General features: G+C 44.1%; 1 protein-coding gene across 2 annotated transcripts in view; it reads right to left on the bottom strand.

Moving 5' to 3' along the window:
- LOC123406267 overlaps window positions 1–23,361 on the bottom strand; it is a 124,401-nt gene that overhangs the window by 28,631 nt on the left and 72,409 nt on the right. For both annotated transcript variants that reach the window (XM_045099752.1, XM_045099753.1), the window contains exons 31-46: window positions 23,142–23,247; window positions 22,918–23,061; window positions 22,112–22,387; window positions 21,295–21,912; window positions 20,853–21,071; window positions 17,425–17,528; window positions 17,023–17,318; window positions 16,822–16,906; window positions 6,049–6,357; window positions 5,512–5,898; window positions 5,056–5,374; window positions 4,818–4,976; window positions 4,563–4,726; window positions 4,279–4,459; window positions 3,920–4,189; window positions 3,639–3,839 (exon numbers count right to left, since the gene is read on the bottom strand). In XM_045099752.1, the coding sequence (XP_044955687.1) occupies window positions 3,639–3,839; window positions 3,920–4,189; window positions 4,279–4,459; window positions 4,563–4,726; window positions 4,818–4,976; window positions 5,056–5,374; window positions 5,512–5,898; window positions 6,049–6,357; window positions 16,822–16,906; window positions 17,023–17,318; window positions 17,425–17,528; window positions 20,853–21,071; window positions 21,295–21,912; window positions 22,112–22,387; window positions 22,918–23,061; window positions 23,142–23,247 (3,838 nt within the window). The remainder of the gene's footprint in view (window positions 1–3,638; window positions 3,840–3,919; window positions 4,190–4,278; window positions 4,460–4,562; window positions 4,727–4,817; window positions 4,977–5,055; window positions 5,375–5,511; window positions 5,899–6,048; window positions 6,358–16,821; window positions 16,907–17,022; window positions 17,319–17,424; window positions 17,529–20,852; window positions 21,072–21,294; window positions 21,913–22,111; window positions 22,388–22,917; window positions 23,062–23,141; window positions 23,248–23,361) is intronic.

Below are 23,361 nucleotides of genomic sequence, written 5' to 3'. Positions count from 1 at the left end.
CTTCCACGCACCCCTGTCCATGGCTAAGTCTTTGTCGATATTCCAAACCTTCAGGTCTCTCTTAACGGACTCCTCCCATGTCAAGTTTGGTCTACCACGACCCCTCTTAACATTCTCAGCATGCTTTATCCGTCTGCTATGCACCGGCGCTTCCGGTGGCCTCCGTTGAATATGTCCAAACCATCTGAGACGATGCTGGACCAGCTTCTCTTCAATCGGTGCTACCCCAAGTCTCTCTCGTATATCGTCATTCCGTACCCGATCCTTGCTTGTGTGGCCACATATCCATCTCAACATGCGCATCTCTGCTACACCTAACTGTTGGATATGTCGTCTCTTGGTTGGCCAACACTCCGCGCCATACAACATCGCAGGTCGGATAGCTGTCCTATAAAACCTGCCTTTTAGCTTTTGTGGCACTCTCTTGTCACAGAGTATGCCAGAAGCTTGGCGCCACTTCATCCACCCAGCCTTGATTCGGTGGCCCACGTCTTCATCAATATCGCCATCCTTCTGCAACATGGACCCCAAATATCGAAACGTGTCTCTCTCCGGTACCACCTGCCCACCAAGGCTAACCTCTCCATCCTCGTGCCTAGTAGCACTAAAACTGCCCCTCATGTATTCAGTTTTAGTTCTACTAAGCCTAAAACCTTTCGATTCTAGAGTCCGCCTCCATAACTCTAACTTTCTATTAACCCCCGTTCGGCTATCATCGACTGGCACCACATCATCCGCAAAGAGCATACACCATGGGATATCTCCTTGTATATCCCTTGTGACCTCATCCATCACCAAATCAAAAAGATAAGGGCTCAAAGCTGACCCTTGGTGTAGCCCTATTCTAATCGGAAAGTCATCGGTGTCGCCATCACTTGTTCGAACACTTGTCACAACATTATCATACATATCCTTGATGAGGGTAATGTACTTTATTGGGACTTTGTGTTTCTCCAAGGCCCACCACATGACATTCCGAGGTATCTTATCATAGGCCTTCTCCAAATCAATGAACACCATATGAAGGTCCTTCTTTTGCTCCCTGTATCTCTCCATCAGCTGTCGTACCAAGAAGATGGCTTCCATGGTAGACCTCCCAGGCATGAAACCAAATTGGTTTTTGGTCACGCTTGTCAACCTTCTTAAGCGGTGTTCAGTGACTCTCTCCCATAGCTTCATAGTATGGCTCATCAGCTTGATTCCGAAGTAATTAGTACAACTTTGAACACCCCCCTTGTTCTTAAAGATTGGTACTAAAATACTCCGCCTCCATTCTTCGGGCATCTTGTTTGACCGAAAAATGAGGTTGAAAAGCTTAGTTAGCCATACTATCGCTATGTCTCCAAGGCCTCTCCACACCTCGATGGGGATACCATCAGGACCCATCGCCTTGCCTACTTTCATCCTTTTTAACGCCTTCTTCACCTCACACTCCTGGATACGTCGCACAAAGCACATGCTGGTATCATCAAAGGAGTCGTCTAGCTCAATGGTAGAGCTATCAACCTCTCCATTGTAAAGGTTGTCAAAGTACTCCCGCCATCTACGATTGATCGCCTCATCCTTCACAAGAAGCTGATCATCTCCGTCCTTGATGCATTTGACTTCGCCGACATCCCTCGTCTTCCTCTACCTAATCTTGGCCATCTTATAGATGTCCCTTTCACCTTCCTTAGTGTTTAAACGTTGGTAGAGGTCCTCATACGCCCGACCTCTCGCTTCACTCACCGCCCGCTTTGCAGCCTTCTTCGCCACCTTATACTTCTCCACGTTAGCTGCACTCCTGTCCAGATATAGGCATCTGAAACAGTCCTTCTCCCTAATAACCTTCTGGACCTCATCGTTCCACCACCAGGTGTCCTTAGCTTCCCTTCTACTTCCCTTGGTCACCCCAAACTCCTCTACATCGACCTTCCGCAAGGAAGTCGCCATACTCGTCCACATCAAGTTTGCATCGCCTCCTTCCTCCCAAGGGCCCTCCTTAATGACCCTCTCCCTGAAAGCCTGGGATGCCTCCCCCTTGAGATTCCACCACTTCGTTCTAGCGACTTTGGCGTGCTTATCCCGTTGGACACGAATCCCAAAGCGGAAGTCAGCAACCACAAGCTTATGTTGAGGGACAACACTCTCTCCAAGTATCGCTTTACAATCAATGCAAGCGCGTCTGTCTTCTCTTCTAGAGAGGACAAAATCAATCTGGCTAGAGTGTAGACCACTACTGAACGTCACTAGATGAGATTCTCTCTTCCTAAAGAGGGTGTTAGCTACAACCATGTCGTAGCCTAGAGCGAAGCTCAGGACATCTTCTCCTTGGTTCCTGATGCCATAGCCAAAGCCCCCGTGCACCCTTTCAAAACCTGTGTTAGATGTACCCACATGGCCATTGAGGTCTCCTCCTAAGAAGAGCTTCTCACCAATAGGTACTCTCCTAACCAAGTTCTCCAGGCCTTCCCAGAACTCCCTCTTGGTGCTCTCATTGTGGCCTACTTGCGGGGCATACGCGCTGATAACATTGAGGACTAAGTCCCCAACTACCAGCTTGACAAGGATCATCCGGTCCCCTTGCCTCTTAACGTCCACAACTCCATCCCTAAGGCTCTTGTTAACCAAGATGCCTACTCCATTCTTGTTTGAAGTTGTCCCCGTGTACCACAACTTGAAGCCGGTATCCTCCACCTCCTTCGCCTTTTGTCCCTTCCATTTGGTCTCTTGGACACATAGGACATCAACACGCCTCCTCACCGCCGTATCAACTAGCTCCCGTAACTCACCCGTCAGGGACCCTACGTTCCAGCTACCTAAGCGTATCCTCCTATGTGGGTCTTAAAAAGGACTGCTATGTGGGGGATGTGCTCGTGGTGTCTTATGTGAGGACTACACTAGAAAACTTTTATCTCTCAAACCATTAACCCTATTGATGATCCGCTTTCACTGTTGGTTTCACGCGACGAGATCTTCAAAACTAGATCCGATATCGATATGGTTTGGCAAAAAAAAATCACCAGTAGTTACCACATTTAAATACACTTAGTTATGAGATTATGGGATGCCATTCTCCATTAGTGCAAGACTTGTACTATACTAGTTTTATGACACAACGTCATTTTATACTTGTAACATTTGTAAAACTCACTTTCTAGTTGTACAGAAGAAACCTAATGCCTGAAAACACATGTAAATTATTACCTGGTAACCATTCAATATGTTGTGAAAACTGTGTTGCTAAATTTGGTAACCACATACTATAATCTGGTAACTGGTGGCGACAAAAACATGTCAATATGGGATCTTGTTTCAAAGAACTCGTTGACGCGAATTCACCAGTGAAGAAATATCACTAATATGTTGATAAATCATTTCAAGAAATTCGCCAGTGAAGAAATAGGATTTAGCAATTAATGTCGATGATGTCAACGCGACGTGTAAGATTCTGCATGCATGCATATCCCTCTCCCGTATAGGGATTTCTCTATTAACAACCTCTCGCTCTCTAAAACAAGGTGGGCTTGTCCCCATCATAGATTTTCCGTAAAAAGAAAGAATAGTCAAATAAATTTCACTGAAACGACTACTGGAAAATTCCGTAAAAAGAAAGAATAGTCAAATAAATTTCACTGAAACGACTACTGGAAAATTACCTGTTCTGGAACTTCAAATATAAAATGTTCATTCCACTTAGCATGATGTGTCTGTAACTCAGCTGTTTTCACAGGGTTTACACATCTTGTCCTGGCACTCTGTGGGAATACCTTGTACTGATCAGAAGTCTGACTTCCTATGAGCAAGCGCAAAGCACAGAAGTAGCTATGATCATTGCCATCATCTACGATTGGCAAGCCCTGTCATGTAGAAAAAACATATTGTGAGTGTCATACCGAGAAGTTGCCTGTGCAAAGCATAACATAAGTGTAAGTATGACCTTGGACTCAAAGATCTGTATGACAACATAATATCTTGCTTCCGTAGAATTTGACAATACATTTAGCTTATCGGAAAATCTCGCAGGTGGCATCAACAGTGAAATTTGATTGTCATGCTGTAATAGCTGAATAGTGTTTTCAGTATCTTCTTGTTTCTTAAGATAAACATCACATCCTAATTTGTTCTCAAAAACTACCCTCTGGAAATCATCTTCCTCCAACGCAGAACTGGACAAATCATCGGAAATTTTTAAATTTACCAAAGAGTCCTGAAAAACAGGTGGAGAGAGAATATAAATGATTACAGGAAGTTTACAAAAGGCAGCAAGAGTCAAATAGTTGAAATGATAGATGAAACCTCATTTCTGATTGATGATCTCTTTTCAATATCAATTTGTCTTCGCCATGAAATTAACGTTTCGATGAGCAAATCAAGATTTGCAGAACTCAGGTTGACATTTAGAGGACTTGTTGCAGAAACACGAATCCTCTTACCAACTTTTGAAGGAGGGTGTTCACTGGTATCATATGTTTCCAACCTAAAATAAAGATTGAATAAATAGTGCGGAGACAGTGGATTTGTCAGAACAGTAGAATTTTGTCAGGTAGATGGAAACAAGAAAAGGGTTAAGTAAAACTTACTTGAATATTCCATCAAATGGCTCAACCAAAGGTTCCCATGCTTCCAAGTGTCTATTGAATGTGGATGCAGCAATTGAACAGATCAAGACAACATTAATTGTCTCAAATCTCCCATGTGTTGCAAGATTTATACTCGAGATTGTAGTGTCGAAAATTGGTGTGACCTAAATATTCAGATATTATGTAACTAGAAAATAAAAATATTCCAACAATTTCTTTCCATATCAAGAAACATAATTTAGCATGCCTACGCACCATTCCACACGAGCTGTCTAGGATGCTGATTGACAAAGATCCCAGCTTCAGCTCAGCAGTAACATTGTCAGGTGCCTTTGGCTTAGAATGATCTGCAATACTGTATGCCAATCGAGCTGATGGTTTCTTCAGATCAGGTCGGGCAAGGAAAGTACATCCCTAAAACATGAGAGTGTTGGATTCATACAACCATGAGCTAATAATGTATGAAGAAATTGATTCAAACATAACAGATAACCTGATTTCCAACTTTCCAGATGCTCCAGCAGTTAGGTCCCTTTGAACTGGATGACCTTGAGATAGGGTCCTCTGAGATATTTGCTTGATTCACCAAACCCAACTTAGGACAGCAAATGGAATCCTTGCTTGGCATCTCATCTGTTTTTGTCACAACACATCCGAGAGAAGCATATCCAGGAGGAGCCACTGGATACCACAAGAATATGTCATCTAAGCCTTTTTTGTCAATTTGTGCTACTTTCATGAATCGTACAGGCCTTTCAGAAACTATCTTGTCGTCACACTTAAAAAGAATGCCAAGAGTAGGCGGTTCAAGCCTGAAAGAATCACAGAATACGCGAACAAGTATCAGAAAGAGTGGATGGTTCAAGACTGGAAGAATCAGAGAATATGTGAACAAGTATCAGAAAGCACGGAGAATTTGAACTGTATGTCTATATTAAGAAATCATCACCCTTCAGTTATACATTCGCCAACTGGAGCGAAGCCGAAACGTGGTAATGGCCGCCATATTGAAAATGGCCTCCTTGTGTCGCCACCTTTATCCCACCATATTCTTTCGAAATGTGGAGTAGACGTGCAATAGCTACTTGGTCTTGACAAAGTTCTAACAACATCCCACCCAGAAGTACTCTTAGAATTACTTGATTGATCAGTTGGCTGGTCACTCCGAACAGGAGAATCTGCAGTCAGATCTTTAATGATATAGCAATTTGGATTCCTTAGCAGAACATGATGCAAATCAAGAGCTTCTGTTCTAGTGGGTTGGTTTGCAGAACTGTGTGCATGGAACGTGCCGATCACATTGTCCACACGCCAGATGCTAAATCCAGAAAGTATTCTGCAGAAAAAGGATAAGAGGCAAACCCATGATACCATTGTTGGTGTTTTCACTCAAACTCTAGGTAGGTTCTAGAAACTCTTTTGATGAGGTGAAATAATCAAACACCATGAAAGCAGGTCAAATAACAAAGAATGATGGTGTCATTACCCAGGAGCAGACGAGAGTGTGTATATGCAATCTGAAAATGTTGCAGATGTCGCTAGATCAGAACGAAGGCAGTACACAGCATGATTGGAAGGTGGCTGATCTCCACTAGTTACCACACATCCTAGAGCTAAGTATCCACATGGTGGCACAGGAACCCAGATTGAACAGTCATTTTGGTCACTTGACTTCTTGGAATCCACTAACTCTATAGATCCAGGTAATGTATGTACAAGCCTAAATCCAAGAGGTTTCCGCACACGGCCATAGGTGTTGCTTATAGCAACCACAACCTGAGAAGGTGGCACAGACCTGAAAAGGTAGAGTCACACATTATACTAGCATTAGCAGGAGAAAGATGAAAGATTAAAGGGGAAAGATAGCAACCAGATATCAGCTAACTGTCTAAAAAATGTACATAGTACTTCTTCTCACAGAAATGAAATTCTATTCTTTTCTACTCAGCCTTTTTATGTCTTAGGACACAATAGAAACTAACGCATCTTTCTTTGGCTTCTCTGCCAAATAGAAAGGGGATAGAACTAGCAGAAAAAAGGGGCCAAATAGGTCCATGGGCATTGTTATTATGAACCTTATTGCAACCACTAGATAAGACAATGGAACATAGAAATAATAAAAGTAGGATTTTTAACTACATGTCCCTCATTTACGATAACCTTAAGTCGTAGGCAAGTCTTACATGTAGATACTGCCAGGTTTTGAAACCCAACTTATATTAAGTGGCTTCCTGCGCTCAAAAAACTGTTTGTAACATAGCTTGGTTATCAGACCATGCTGGGTCTGATTTTCTAAAACCTGGCCTGTTATATCATTAAACTAAATTTGACATAAGTGTTAGAGGAGCAACTTGTCTGTATTGCATAGTCCATGGCCGAGGCCTCCTTCCAGCACTTCGACTTGCTTCTCAGTACGGCGGAGAAGCGCAAGTTCTTGCTGAACCTAGACTACCTAGGCTCACGCTCGCAGGACTTTGCAAACCTTGATGCCCCATTAACGGAGGTATGGGAGGTGGTGCGTCGGCTGCCGCTAGGGACGACACCTGGACCGGACAGATTCACGGCGGAGTTCCTTCAGGCCTGTTGGTGGACCATGAAGGACGATGTTATGGCTGCTTTCGCCAAGCTGCACTCTTTCTGTGGACAGGGGTTCCAGGGTCTGAATCAGGCCCTCCTAATTCTGCTGCTCAAGAGACCAGACACCTCGGCCCTGGCGGATTAGCCTAATTCACATCTTCGTGAAGCTCGTAGCCAAAGTCCTGGCCACCAGGTAGTCGCAAAATTGGGGGCGTTGGTCGAGGAGAACCAGTGCGCATTCATCTCAAAGTGCTGCATCAATGATAACACCATGATGATACTTGCACCGGTTGAGAGAACCTCATGCGATGCTGAAGGTTGGCTTTGGCCCGCGCTTCCAATAGTGCATTACCATCACTGGCGACCAGGGCCACCAGTTTGACACCACAAGGGCCTACGGCATGGCGACCATGTTTTCGTCGATGTTGTTTTGTTGCTGATTGACACACTCAACAGGTTATCATCTTTTGTTATCCGGAGCAGGAGGAGTTTACTTGTCGTTTGTCGCTTGCTCAGGCTCTTTGTTGGCTTTTAGATTGGCTGATCAAAACACCAGGGCAGCAGCACACGCACATGCAAAGCTAGCAAGCAGCCGGATAGATTTCTCCTGAAACAAGTGCACTACGTTGCCCCTGGAAAAGCTAGCTAGCGATCGACTCGACGGTCTCCTCGACGGATCGTCTCTTTGTCGACAGAAAAGAAATCAGTGGATTGCATCAGGCTCGTATCAAGCCTGGTACTTTGTTACACTGACACTGAATTAATAGTAGAGCAGCAGCAGTCGTATCTGGGATCCAGGTCAAAACAGAGTAAGCCGTGTTTACGAGGGTGAATGTTAGAGTTAAACACGGCTTATAGATATTTCATACATGTACGTATACATGTGTGTCCGACTAGGACTAGTATTAGGAGTTGGCTTACTCCCTGCCATGTAACCTTGTCCGACTAGGAGTAGTTTGCTTATGCTAGCCTAGGCATATATATATATATATATATATATATAAATATATTTATATATATATATATATATATATATATGCGTGTACCCCCAACTATCGTAATGAAAAGAGAAGATTGAAAAGCAATACAAAGTACCAGGCTTGATACGAGCCTGATGCGATCCACCGATTTCTTCCACCGAGGAGACCATCAAGTCGATCGCTAGCTAGCTTTACCAGGGGCAACGTAGTGCACTTGTTTCAGGAGAAATCCATCCAGCTGCTTGCTAGCTTCCTAGCTTTGCACGTACGTGCGTGTGCTGCTGCTCTGGTGTTTTGATCAGCCGATCTAAAAGCCAACACTCATTGGGCATGCACAGCAACGGAATTCTAATACGTCTCCCATGTATCTATAATTTTTATATGTTTCATGCCGATTATACATATTTATACAATGTTTTCAAAGTTTATTTTGGAACTAACCGATTAATTCAGTGTCAGTGTAACTTCGTGTTTTATGTTGTTTAGGTTTCAGGGAAATAAAATAGCTATGCTTTTACCCCAAAGAAGAGGGGTGTCACCTGGGGAGGCCTGCTCGGTGTCCCACATTGGTTGTTTGAATGAGGAGATCCTAGTGACGTTGTCGGTCACGGTGTGCTACTAGTTGACATGATCGCCAATAGCTTGCACACCTGGAGGGCATCTATGATGTCTAAGGAAGGTTGTTTGGCCTTGGTCAATTCGGTTTTGGCCGACATGCCCTTGCACCAGATGGTGGTTCTACGCTGGAACAAAAAGACCAAGAAGCAAGTTGGCAAAATGTTGAGGTGTTTCCTATGAGTGAGGAGGGCGGCAGGCCCTTCCGCCTTGGGGGGGGGGGGGGGGGGGGGAGGGGGGGAGAATAGGTGTTCTAGACCTTGACAGGGTTGCCACGGCCTACTAAAGGTGTGTTGGTTGTGGAGAATGTGCACCGACCCATTCCGAACCTGGAGGGGCCTCGACCTAAAATTTTCCTGTGATGAGCATGAAGTCTTGGCTACATCCATGAAGATGATGGTTTGACGTAACTCCTGCCTTACTCTGGAGAGATGGCTGCCTCAACAGTATTGCCATTTTTTAGATCGTCCCTCGGCTCCTTATGTTGGTCTCGAGGCACAACAGAAAATGACGAACCATTAGTGAGGCCTTGACTGGACGCCGATGGATCTAGGATATCAGGGGGTGGCTTTGGGCGCCGCTAGCCCTCTAGCAGTACATCCAGGTTTGGGATTTGATGCGCCAGGTGCAACTTAACACTTCTCTGGACATCCTCCAACGGCGCTAGATGAAGGACTACCGGTACACATCCAAGAGTTGTCTTGATAGTGTCGTTGTAGCATGGAGTCTTCAGAAAGATACTGAGTAGCCAAAGGGGATGGAAGAAGCATGTCGCAAAGATCATAGCAAAAGAAACTAGTCGCAAAAGAAGCTTGGCAGCAAAAGAATTGGCGTAAAACAACAGTAATGCAAAAGGAGGCCACGAATATCCTAAGAGAACAATGACCAAAAAAGCCACAAAAGTTGTACACGAAGGACCAAACAAGGACCAAATTAGAAATGGACCAAACTAGAAAAGAAGAACGACAGATAAAGGTTTCGTGGATTCGCATCACATGAAAAACACGAAAGAGCAATAGACATGGTGGATGCAGCGAAAAAATAGAAAGCGAGAAGCTAGTAAGCACACGGGGTAAATGATGTGATTGTGGAGGAGGCCAGGACAAGCCGACAAGGAGTAGCGACAAGTCCAACTGAGAACAACTAGCGGACAAGGAGCTGACATGGTCGACGTGCTGAAGGACGCGGTGTAGAGCGACCATCAATGCATGCGGTAGCCGCCAAAATGCCGACAAAAGTAGCCAAACGAGGTGATGTCGCAGGCGGACAAGCACTCAACACCAATGGAAGGTGCATGTCCAAGACAGCTGGCAAAACAACCCCCGTTGGTAGACCTGGCCATGGGAAACCCGGCCCGAAATTCCTGGGCCGGGCCAGCCCTGGGCTTGCCCGTCGGTCGGGCCCAGGCCTGAGAAACAAGCCCGAAGGTCGGGCCGGGCCTGCAAAAACCAGTTTTTAAGCCTATGTCGGGCCGGGCCGGGTTTTTTTTAGGCTCGTGCCAGCCTTCGGCACAGAAACTAGGCCCGAAAATCGGGTCGAGCCTGGGCCTGAGTTTTGTACTGTGGGCTTTTGTAGGCACGGCCCTGCCCAAGGCCCAGCCTGAGTTTTGGCCAGGTATACCCGTCAATAATCACCAAATATCGAGGGAGAAAAACGATGCCCAATGACAACATTGTACCTGGTTTTTTTTACTTCTTTGAAAAGATTTAGTCAAGAGTGCTCTACCTCCTGAAGGAAGCAAAGCAACAAATTGGTACACAAGGCCACTCTGCCAGGAGAGGTCGGATGGGTTATCCAAGGACAAACATAGGAGAAAGGGCAGTTGAGGGATGCTCCATAGGAGAGAGCGAGTGGGCCTATCTCCTCACGCCGCCAACCCGGATCCCATCGTCAACCGGCTCGCACCACCTCCACACACCATCACCAGCCCAACCTACCTCATTGCGTATCACACCCCACGCGCCGCATCATGCGATAAGCTTATCCTCGAGACATTGCACATCTCAATGATGGCCCAACTGTTGTTGTTCACTCTATCTCTATATCTCTATAGCAAAAATTGAAGAAGAATGTGTTAGCTTCTCCTTCAAATAGGACCTCCTTCACCTCCAAGTTGGCCTTGAGTGAGCCATGCCATGGATTGGGAGTTCCAAACAAATTAACGGTCCTCAGATTTCACACGTGGGGCGAGAATTTGGATCAAGGACTCTGGAACAACTTAGTGATCCTCGGATTTCATGTGTGTAGCGGGAATCATGAGCTAGTTGTAAAGTTGCAAATTCGGTGGCTTTTGGAGGACGTCGAAAAGGGCCTTAGCTATTACTCCGAATGGCTATGGTATCCAAATGGATCTTCTTTCAACCTTTACTTGGACTCTAGCTATGGTGGTATCTAAGCTCTTCAACCTCATTTTTGGTCAAACAAAGATGAGCAAAGAATGGAGGCAAAGCATATTATTACCAATCTTCAAGAAAAGGGGAAAAGGGGATATTTGAAGTTCTGCTAATTACTCTGATGAGCCATACAAAGCTATGGGAGAGTTACTGAGCCCTGTTTAAAAAAGAATGACTGGCATGACCAAAAACCAGTTTGGTTTCATGCCCGGGAGGTTGACCTTAGAAGCTATTTTCTTGGTACGATAACTTATAGAGATATAAGGGCAAAAGGACATGCATATGGTGTTCATTGACTTGGAGAAGGCCTATAATAACAAGATACGGTGTAATGTCATGTGGTGGACCTTGGAGAAACCAAAAGTCCCAACAAAGCGCATTACCCTCATAAAGGACATGTATGATAATGTTTTGACAAGTGTTTGAACAAGTGGTGGTGACATTGATGACCTTCCAATTAAAATAGGACCACGCCAAGGGTCAGCTACGAGCCCTTAAATTTTTCTTTGGTGATGGATGAGGTTACAAGGGATATACAAGGAAATATCCAATGGTGTATGGTCTTTGCAGATGATGTGGTGCTAGTCGACAATAGTCGGACTAGGGTTAATAAAAAGTTCACTAGAGACAAACTTTAGAAACGAAAGTTTTTAATATTAACTACGACTGAGTACATGAGGTGCAGTTTCAGTACTACTAGGCATGAGGAGGAGGTTAGCCTTTATGGGTAGGTGGTAACTTAAAAGGACACCTTTCAACATTTGGGATCTATGATGTAGAAGGATGGTAATATTGATGAAGATGTGAGCCACCGAATCAAAGTCGAATGGATAATGTGGCGCCAAGCTTGGCGATGTGACAAGAGTGTGCCACAAAAGCTAAAAGGCAGGTTCTATAGGAGGCCATTCAACCTGCAATGTTGTACGACACATTATGTTGGCCAACTAAAAGGCGACGTGACCAACAATTAGGTGTAGCAAAGATGTGCATGATCAGATGGATATGCAGCCACAAGGATCGGGTCTGGAATGATGATATAATAGAGTTGGAGTAGCACCAATTGAAGAGAAGCTTGTCTAACATCATCTGAGATGGTTTGGCATATACAACGCAGGGCCCCATAAGCAGCGGTGCATAGCAAAAGATTAAGGCATTCTGATAATGTCAAGATAGGCCTGGGGTAGGCCAAACTTGACATGGGAGGAGTCCATAAAGAGAGGCCTAAAGGACTCGAATATCACCAAAGAACTAGCCATTGACAAGGGTGCTTGGAAGTTAGCTATCCGCATTCCAGGGCCATGACTAGATTTCAAGACCTTGCGAGTTTCAGCTTTTGCCTACCTCACCTTGTTTAGAACTGAAAGGTTTTGTTAATATTGTTATGGATGCAACTTATCTGTATTGCATAGCCCATGGGTGCATATATATTACATAAGACCATGTGAGAAGTTGTCAATCGAAAACCCAAGAGCAGCCAAGGCCAAGATATCAACCGAAGCCGAATGAGAAGAACTGAGGCGCCGATCTACAACCATTCTACACAAGCGGGGAGCAGCAACCGAACGGTGGCAGAGATGATGGGGCGGAGCGGCGAGGTGACGAGTGAGGTAGAGCAACACAAGCAAAGCACGTGAAGCCTGTGGGCCGAGCGACCAGGGTGGGCAACGACCAGATCGAGTATGGGCAAAGATGGAGGCATGGTTTGGAGGTAGATTCGAAGGCAACAGTGTGGTGCGTGGATTGGGTGGAGCAAATTGTGATCGGAGGTGGCAGTGGTGAGGGAAGAAGAAAGTAGGGGAGCCTTGATCTGATGAGCATCCATCCTTCTCAGGAAGAAGACAGCGGCTTGACGATTGAAGAGGCGGCAGATTGATCGACATAGAGGAGCACAAAACTATCGAGAAGAGGAGATCGAAAAAAAATCCCCGATCAAGAGGACGAGTTACAACGCCCAAAAAGTTATGTAAACCTAGGCTCATGATACCATGTTATGGATGCAAAAGGGTGAAATTTGGAAATCTTTGTTGCATTGAGAAGCAAATAGCATTCCTACCAGGAACTACCAGATTACGAAATTTGATAAAGCACAGAAATTCAAATATAAAACTCATATCAGGAACAACCATTTACAAATTTGATAAAGCACAAAAATTCAAATCTAAAACTCTTATGAGACTGGGTGAAGTCAGCCCTAGAAGTGCACAGAAATTCAAATATAAAACTCATATCAGGAACAACCGAATTACAAATTTGATAAAGCACAAAAATTCAAATCTAAAACTCTTATGAGACTGGGTGAAGTCAACCCTAGAAATGCCCAACGACTCGATGAAATTTTTGCCCAGTCTTTGCGCGGTACTTCCACATTGAATCACCCAGTGCTACCGGATATGCCGTTAACTAAACTCACATAGTGAAAGTGGAACTAATCCCCATATGGTTTTGGTAATTCATAACAACATATACATCATTGAACTAATGTCTATTCAAAGAATATTTCAGGAAAATTCAATTTAGATATGGCAATATGATGTGAATGTGGACCCCTGAAAATGCAAAGGACATGTGTTGACCAAGCTTCAAGGCTCTACATTTTTGGTATAGTAATCCAAGATCACATTGAGTCAATAAAAATTGTAGGGAAAGGCTGCGTACAATAGACCCAAAGTGGTCGGACCCTGCACAAGCGGGAGCTACATGCACCGGGCTGCCCTTTTAAATCCAAGATCACATTGAGTCAATAGAAAAATCAATACTGCTCCCTCCATTCCTAAATATAAGACCTTTTAGAGATTCTAATATAGACTACATACGGAGCAAAATAAGTGAATGTACACTCTAAAATATGTTTATATACATCCGTATGTAGCCCATATTGAAATCTCTAAAAGGTCTTATATTTAGGAACAGAGGGAGTACTAAAAGGGGATGAGGTTTTGATCATGATCTAACTGCTCAAGTACTTAGAGATATTACTCCAAAACTCTTAGTCACACTCTCACATTCATCTATATCCAAAACGCCAAAGTCAATCTCAGTCCCACCGATATTCATCTAGACGAACTCACCGAGATACACTTCACATAGCCACTGCCTAAACCCTAGCATCTCGGTCTCATTGAGTTGACCCTTAGTTCCCACCAAAGAGCGCTTGCCAACCTTAGTTCAAAACTCCCGAGTGGTTTGAATCGGTGACAACGAAGTGTGGAAAGTGCCTAGTTCAGCTTAGCTCGGTCGCACCAAGAGATTTCATCCAGTCTCACCGAAAAGCCTAAAGTTCAAACCTTTTATACTGGTCGGTCCCATCGAGCATTTTCACCTGTTCCCACCTAGTGCATAAATATGTGTAACTGTTGAATTTTCGGTGTTGCCTATATATACCCTCACCCATTCCACCAACTCTCAAAGAGCAATCAGTTCAAAGCAATCACTTCCCATATCCATTTTCTAATAGAGAACCACCTACCCTTGTGTTGAGATCAAGACGATTCCACTCCAATTTTTGATCCTTGATCTCCAGCCTCCCAAGTTGCTTTCCACTTCAATCCCTCTCCTACAATCCTACTCCCTCTGTCCCATAATATAAGAACGTTTTTAACACTACACTAGTGTTAAAAACGTTCTTATATTATGGGACGAAGGGAGTACCATATAGCCAAAATCTTTGTAAGGGCAAGGAGATCACCTACTTCGTGAACATTTACCCCGAGTGAGACTAGCCCTTCGTGGATGTAAGCCATGATGGCATAAACAATGTTGCTTCTTCATGGACCCTTCGTGGGTGGAGCCCTATGTGGACTCATGCAGCCATGCAACCGTTAATCTCAATGGGTTGATGTCTCCATCAACGTGGGCGTACGATAGCACCACCTATCAGAATCATGCCAAAAATCACAGTGTCTTCATTGCGTTTGATTATCTCCAAACCTTTCCTTTACTTCCTTGTGCAAAGTCTTTACTTTCCGTTGCCACTATATTAGACTTGCATGTGTAGGGTGCGACTAGATTTACTAGAATTGCTAAAATCTGCCAAGACCTAAAATTGGGAAAAGGGTAGTCTAATCACCCCCTCCCCCTCTAGACCTACTTTTGATCCTACACCTAGCTACCCATACACTAGTTTAGGGTTAAATCCCACACTCCTTTTCGCTCATACTGCTCAAGCTCCTTCGCCCTTGCCGTAGATTTTGATCCCCTCCATGCTCCTTTCTGGCCCATCGCCTCGTTGAAATCCTCGCATGAACCGGCATTCTTCACAACCGGCCGCCATCGTAGCAATTGTTCCTCCAAGTTAGGGCGAGCAAAAATAATTGACCTCCTCCATTCAATTCATTTGGTCAATGAATAACCCATCCAATTTCACATTTATGCTTTCAAATCTACAAAAACTTCACTTGAATGTCTAGATTTAGTTCAAAATTGCGTGATTAGTTACTACGAGCTTGGAACTTTCGGATAGGGCAAGCTCGTACTACGAAAGGTCATGTGCTAGGGGCTAGGGCAGCTTACGACTTGGCTTGGAACTTGGGCACGCTCGTACTACCAAAAGGTCATGTGAGCATAAGACTTGGCTCAGAACTAATGAAGATGAAGGGCGCCAGTAGTACCAACCAATTGAGGAATTCAGTTCATGTGGATTGCTACAGAGTTGGAATTATCACCTCATGAGCATGCAACAAGACTGGAATGATTAACTCATCCATCAATTCTTTGCCACACTCACCTTGAGGACAGTCTTGGAAGACATTATCTTGGATGACCAACACGAACAAATACATTTAAAAAAATGAGTTAGCTAATGCGCTGAAGTTGCCAAGTGCAAGTGATCCTAAGAAGCAATGTGTTCATGAGAAGCCCCCTCACGAGGAGTCTAGTCTAGAGCAGCTCTATGACAAGAATAACTTCAAGATCGAAATTTGATTGAGAGCATCCCATGGATACCACCATGGACCTCAAGCTCCAAGTGGATCTGGTGACAAGATCCCGCGCACGTGTGTCACGACCTTGAGTCAGGACGGAACAACAAACAGCACAAATAGATTGATACAAGTGTCCCTGGTGTACAAATCAAATTCACCAAACCTTCACTGAGGAGATATAATCCAGAGAAGAGAACTAAGGAACGGGAGGAGCATAGATCAAGGATAGAAGAGCTGTTCATGGTCATATCCATGGGATGCTTCAAGTGTCCGACCGACCAGACTGTTCGGTCTGGGCGACCAGACTGACCGATTAGCGCCTGTGTCTCGAACGAAACCTTCTGGACCGACCAGACTGTCTTCTCTTGCGCCGAAGAATGCACTACCGGAATTTTTTCGAGAAAACGCAAAGACTCTGCGTTTCATTTCATTGAAAGGGAGGATAGTTACCGGACTGTCCGGTAGCTCTGCTTCAGACCATTGACATGATATACTCTGCATTAGAACTACATTTCACAGCAAAGAATGATCTGAATGGAAGAGATTCTGGATGTACTACCAATCCAGATATAGCCGATTGTTGGACAAGCAAGAACTAAAGAAAGTAGCCGCATTCAGTCACATCCCAGTCCTAGTGTTTATCTGGGACACTGAGCACAGTACACTCAGACTGATATGACTATCAAAGTTGCGGGTACAGTACTAGTAATACCCAACGAACACTAAAGAACAGAAAATAATGTCACCAGGTGGCAGATCTCAAAAGAAAAATTACCTTGAGGACACACAATCACCTAAAATAACATAATTTGAAGGAGCTTGTGGCCTCCAGAAGGTGAGATTGTAACCAGGTAGATCACCTACAGTATATGATCGATCAATGAAATTAACAGGGGGTGTAACCAGTTGAATAAAAAGAAACAAGAAAATAACGTGTCTTGCAACAAAAACTAGATAACTAACACACAACAAGTACCTTCCAGTGACGTCCAAACTCGCTTAAAGTTAGTGCAAGAGACCAGTGGGTTAATATTGCCAAACTGCAAAGCTGCGAGGGTTTGATTTTGCAGTTTGAGCACGAGAGAAGCAACACCCAGAGAAAGATGGATGCATATTTCTGAAGATGTTAATATTATGTTTGTCTTTTCACTGACTGAAGTATATTTCCAGGAAAAATCTACTGGCTCAAGAACAAGAAGACCGGAACCAGCTTCTATTGTCAGGTCTTTAACAACCGATCGAGCCCATATGTCTTTTTCTTTTGAAGCATACCTGTTTACATATAAGAGTTTGTATCCGTAAGGGAAGAAACTAGTAGATCTACAATGACATAAACGGAAAAAACTTGGTTCAGCGGAACTAGAGAGAGAAGACAAACATGAAACTGAAATCCATCTTGGCACGAAGAAGCTTCTCAATGTGCAAGGAATCATCCATTGATAACTTCGAACTGTCATAAAATGTAAATTCTGGCGAGACAACCTGAAAATACCCAAATAAAAATGCGCACCATCAACAAATCATTACCACAAGGAATCTGTATGCCCAGAAATCAATAGATCACTGACAAACTACCGCTGTTTTGAGTTAAACAAAATGTGCACACACTGAATCCTGGACCTCTGGTCGAAGATGCATCTCGTGAACATAACAGTTGGTGGATGTTAGATATAATTTGGGCTTATCACACTATTTTGTATTACCGCGTTTAGGAGGGGTTTCATGCATATATGTACCGTGTACCATGTTGAGAATGTTTTCTTACGGCGGGCCACTGTTTCTATTTTCAAATTTCTTGCCTTTCTGCAGCACTGGCACCCGCTCTCTGGACAGTGGGAAAGGGACCGGCTTGGCGGCATGTTGGACGCGCTGACTGGGACAGGACGACTTCTTTCTACGCCCTATAGTCACTGATCTACCGGCCACTTGGTGGCTGTTTTCCTCTTTTCTTTTAGGGCATGTTGTGATGTTGCCCCACCAGACTTATCTTTACTTTTCCTGCACTTGAACCTGTTGTGTGGATGCTGATTTCTTTATCTATAAAGCGGGGGAATCCTGTTTCGAGAGAGGAATATATTTTGTTATTCCAGGCAGTGGTGGATGGAAAAACAATTTGATGATTGGGAAGCATGAGAGCTTTATGAAGCAAATTGTTATGACCGGTACAACGTACCAACGGAGGAGGCCCAATGGGCAGGGTTAATTACGGGCTTAGCCCAAGTTATCTTACCTATCTTAGAAGTCCAAGTTATATTAGAGTCCAAGTTATATTAGAGTCCAAGTTAGAGTCCAAGTTATCTAGGGTTTAGTGGAGGTTGTCCTCCTTTATAAACACATGTACCCCTTCGATATTAATCAGACAATAAACAGTATATTCTGTTGTCGTCTCCCTCAGGAGACGAGAGCCCCAAACCCTAGCCGCCTCTCTCTCTCTCTCTCACGCCGCGACGGCGCCTAACCGCCGGCGCCGGCGTCCCCAACCTCGCAGCCCGCACTTCCACCCCTACAACCTACGTCCGAGACCTGGTAGAACCCTAGCCTCTACCACAAATATGTAAATGTGAAAGATTAAGTGCTTGGAGGGGACAGGTGGATTCGAAAGACCGTAACGACCTGACTGTCGCCCCCCTTTCGGAATTCCTGTATGTTTTGGAATTGCTCACGATGTGCATCTTCGACCAAAGGTCCAGGATGAACATTGATGGCGGTTTGCCCAGTCTTGACTCTACTCAGCCAAGTCGGCATATGAAGCACTTTCCATTGGCGGCACCGAAGAAGTGTCGATTCTTCCTTCCGTTGGCTGCACATAATAGGTGTTGGACTGCGGACAGACTTGCTCGTAGGGGTTTATCTCACCTCAGCTCTTGTCCACTATGTGATCAGGCCGATCAGTCCACTCAACAGTCAACACATCTTGACAAACTGTCTCCTCCAGGCAAGTTTGCCTCTTCCTTTTCCTCTGTTATCGCCTACCGAGTTTCTCACCACAACCACAAGAGAGGGCGATCTGTGAGTGGTGGATTAGGACCAACACGCAGACTCTGAACACTTTGATCACGAAGGGTACATAGATGATGTGGAAACATAGGAATGATTTTGTACTCAATGGAGGCTCACCTAATGTGCAGCTGATCCTTAAGAAAATACTGCAGGAAAGACATCTCTAGATTTTGGTAGCAGCTAGGAGGTTCGCGCAGCTTGAGGCTACTGTCTACTAAGGTTGTCTAGTAGTTTATTTGCTTTGGTCGAGGTCTCGCCTTGCTTTTTTTCGAGAAAGCGCAAAAGACTTGTGTTTCATTGTATTGAAAAGAAAGAGTTTGGTACAATCCTCCTAAGAGGCAAGTTACAGGGCGAGTACAGCAACATTAGTGGACATCCCAGGTCTGTGGTAAGATGACGCGGAGCCCTAAAGCCCCGGCTCTGGCACAAAATGCAGCCTCGTCCTTAACCCTGGCGATCAGGGTGGTGATCGAAGGGCATGCATCCTCGAAGACGGTCATTACGATGCTTCCAAATCATCAATGGAACAAGCAGGGCAGTTGGCGCAAGACCTTTGTGCATGGGCTTCGGGGTGTTCTGTCTTTGTCGCGCACCACCAATCCACCAATCGTGGAGAGTGGCATCGTTGTCGGGCGGCAAACAGGAGAGGCACAGCCATGAGAGGATCGCAACCACACCTGTCGAGCGAAAGGGCACCCCAGGAGCAGGTGATGTAGCGTCTCTGGAACCTGATCGGAAAACAGGCAGCATTGCAGGTGTGGCAAGTTGTGGCGCTCAAGGCGGTCGGTCGCGGTCAAGGTTGGCAAGCCAGTGGAAGAAACACACATGCGGAGGCGCCCAGCACTTCCAGGTAAGCCTCCAAGCCTGGCAATGGGTGGAGCCGTGGAAGGTGGCTAGGTATGCGGACTTGGCTGAGTATTTCCCCAATTGCAGTAGCGTATGCTGTACGGTCTCGCCTTGCTGTCGCTGGTGTGTATGGGTTGTATTTTTAAACTGTCATTAATGCAATGATACACAGATCTGATGCGTATTCAAGAGGAATCAAAGATTAAGTGCAGATTTTGCATTGCTATAGCCACCAACATTCACTTGATGACCAGCGTCCTGCAACGTCCTGAAGAGAAGGTGTTTGCAGTGCTATGGCCACCAACATTCACTTGATGACCAGCGTCCTGCAATGTCCTGAAGAGGAGGCATGCGCCAAGTCTGTGGGGCTGGTAGCCAAGGAATATGTGGTCAAGACTGGTCACGGGTGCCTGCAATGCCTAGAAACCCTGCCTTCGCCTCATGCTCTATCACCAGATAGCACTGCTTCAATTTCTTCTATACTCGTTGTCTGGAGGAAGCAACCTGCCATCTAGCAAGATCCAGATGGAAGACAAGTTCCCTGGGTGCAAACAACCGGCAAACAATGTACCTGTTGCTCCAGGACGAGAGGCACTGAGCCATGTTCTAGAAACTGAAAAACAGGAGCCAAGGATTGGCCTCTAGCGTGGACCATTGCCAAGCCTCTTAAACCATCTAAATGTAACCAGAACTTCTAGAATTGGGACTGCTTTTAGCATGCAGCTCTTCAGATTGCCACCGATACACATACGTCGACCACTTTTGAGATATACCAGCATATGAATTGCTAAAGAGTCTCAGTGGTATGTACAAAAATGGCTAATTGATAATAGCAATTCCAAAAGTATAAGACTTAAAAGTAGCATTTAACTAACGGAAGAACCCAATTGAATAATGGCACAATGGTGCATGTTTGCCAGGGAATTGATATAACTTCTAATTCTAAAGTTAATGTCATACCTGCGCTTCAAATGTAAAATTCAACATTTGGTTTGAGGGTGAACCAGCAGCAGGCTGAAGTGCATTGAATTGTCTGTTGTATTCTTCACTTTGGAAACGATTGTCTTCATCGCTATTAAAAGAAGTTTCCAACACTGAAACTTCAACTCCATCTTCAGCAGAGATTGAATAGCTGCTTCCAGTGTTCAAGTAAACACACTTCCTCAGTAATGCACCATTCTTGTATCATACAAAAAGTATAAAGTTAGGATACATAGCAATGGTATGTTGGAAAATTAGGACATCTTTCAAATCCACAATAGGTACTCCCCCCGTTCCTAAATATAAGTCTTTTTAGACAATAGTGGAATAGTGGAATCTGTGAAAAGACTTATATTTAGGAACGGGGGGAGTATGTTAAATAAAGACAATTAAGCAAATCACAAGTTCACTGAGCATGCACCTCAATTTTGACATTTTTGAATCTTAGCTTTTTACCCCGCCCAACAATGATTATAGTCTCAGAGTATAACTGCCCTTTCTTGTCAAGCTCTTCACATAATGATATCATGCCTCCGCAGCCATCATAAGTAAACTCATCAATATCGCAACCATCAACTATTAGTTGCCTCTCAGGAGAGAGTTGAATAACATTCTCTCTCTGTAAGAAAACAGGCCCACAAAGTACAATGTCATTTGAGGTCATAAGAGGATCATTTTTTGGGTCCAGACTTTCCTCTCTGCCTGTTATTGTACCTATGGAAGGCACGAAATACTCAACTACTGGAAGCAAGAAATCCAGGACAACAAGTATGCGAGGCTGTTGGACTCTTATAACAAACGATTGGAAGGAAGAACGCCATCGATAATCTAGTATCAGCATGGTTAGGTTAGAAACCCCCACATCTGATGAAGGGTCTGGTGTGTTCAGCTTAGAAGTCTCTGAATAGGATCCAAGCATCAAGCGCATCTCGGACTTTGTATCTGGGCGGATATCACGAATCGAAAGTTTAAGTATAGACAAATATAGATCCATCTCAAACAGTGAAGTTGTCCTGTAAGAAACCCATAAACCTTCCAGCTGCAGAAAAAGAAATGTATGACAGTAACCAATATGCTATCAGGGTTAAAAAAATACAGAGTACATTGCATAAAAGCTTGAACAGGCATTAAAAATGTGCGGGACAAATAATGTGAAATATTTACGAGACCAGTAGTAAACAATTGTATTGATTCTTTCCCCTACAAGACGAGTTGCGTAACTCTTTAAGGATACTCACAGCAAGTTCTGCGAGAGGTGACTCAGCATCTGGGCCATTGCAAAGTTCGAGCAAAGCATATTGGACATTCACAGTCATGATGATGACAGTACGTGAAAGCATCAAATGGTTATTAAGGTTAACTTTATCTGCAAGTAGGCGTATTGACTCTTTTGTCCGGTTTACGTTTTCACGGAAACTGGGGGGAAGGTTAGGTGTCTCCGATAGATTTGTCGAAATACAACTTGTGATGACGCTGTATTCTTTATCCGACATAACAGCATGTAGTAATCCTATCTGCAGAAAAAAGAACATAGAATTACAAAAAGATATATGATATTTCAGCTATAACCACATAAGGGTGGACAGTTCGAAAAATATTCTTCATTGATGCATCTGCCAACATAAAGCTGAGCAAGTAACCATTGCCGCCAGTACCTTCTTTATTATTGTCAATTTGGCAACCAACAAATAATAGAAGTATTCTGGAGATGGAAACTCAGCATCTGAACTATCAGGTTTAGTTTACTTTTCAGGTATGAGTGAAGAGCGCAAATAAATAGAGAAAGAGCAAGCATACAGTGTCAAATAAAATTGCATTACAAAATCAGGCCAGAAAACAATATGTCAGCTCTAAAATACTCCCTCTATAAACTAATGTAAGACGTTTTTGCAGTTCAAATTGAACTGCAAAAACGTCATATATTAGTGTGCAGAGGTTGTACAAGAGACAAATAAACAAGAGACAAATTAGTGTGCAAAAACTATGGCGATCAAATAAACAAGAGACAACAAGTCAAACTGTGTAAGAAAAACAAATTAATCACCTGAACTTCCATGGAAAGCATTGGGACCTTTCGGAAAACATCCCTCAGACTACGCCGCACCCCTATATTGATGCCATGACCCTCTCGAATCATACACTTCCCGAGAGTGCCATTGACCCCAACCGCCATGTTGATTCCATTTATCTATTTGCATGTTATTCAAGCAGGTGAATAAATAACCCAGGCGAGGAAACTACACAATTTAATTTGCATCCAATAAATACCTCAGCATGGAGAACATCAAGACGCACAGCAGATGGGTCACTCTCATCACCATGCCAACTAAAAACATTTTTAACTTTTAGTTGCCCCAAATCCAGTTGTATATAGCTACAGAAAGATGTGAAGATAAATGTCATGCTTCCTTGTATCATAATTCCATTATTGTTGTTAAGGAGTACCCGTATGTATTCGTACTAATCTAGATCTCCTTACAAACTCCAA

This window comes from Hordeum vulgare, chromosome 6H (assembly GCF_904849725.1).
Source record: "Hordeum vulgare subsp. vulgare chromosome 6H, MorexV3_pseudomolecules_assembly, whole genome shotgun sequence".
Lineage (NCBI taxonomy): Eukaryota > Viridiplantae > Streptophyta > Magnoliopsida > Poales > Poaceae > Hordeum > Hordeum vulgare.
This window is presented reverse-complemented; position numbering and strand designations above follow the sequence as displayed.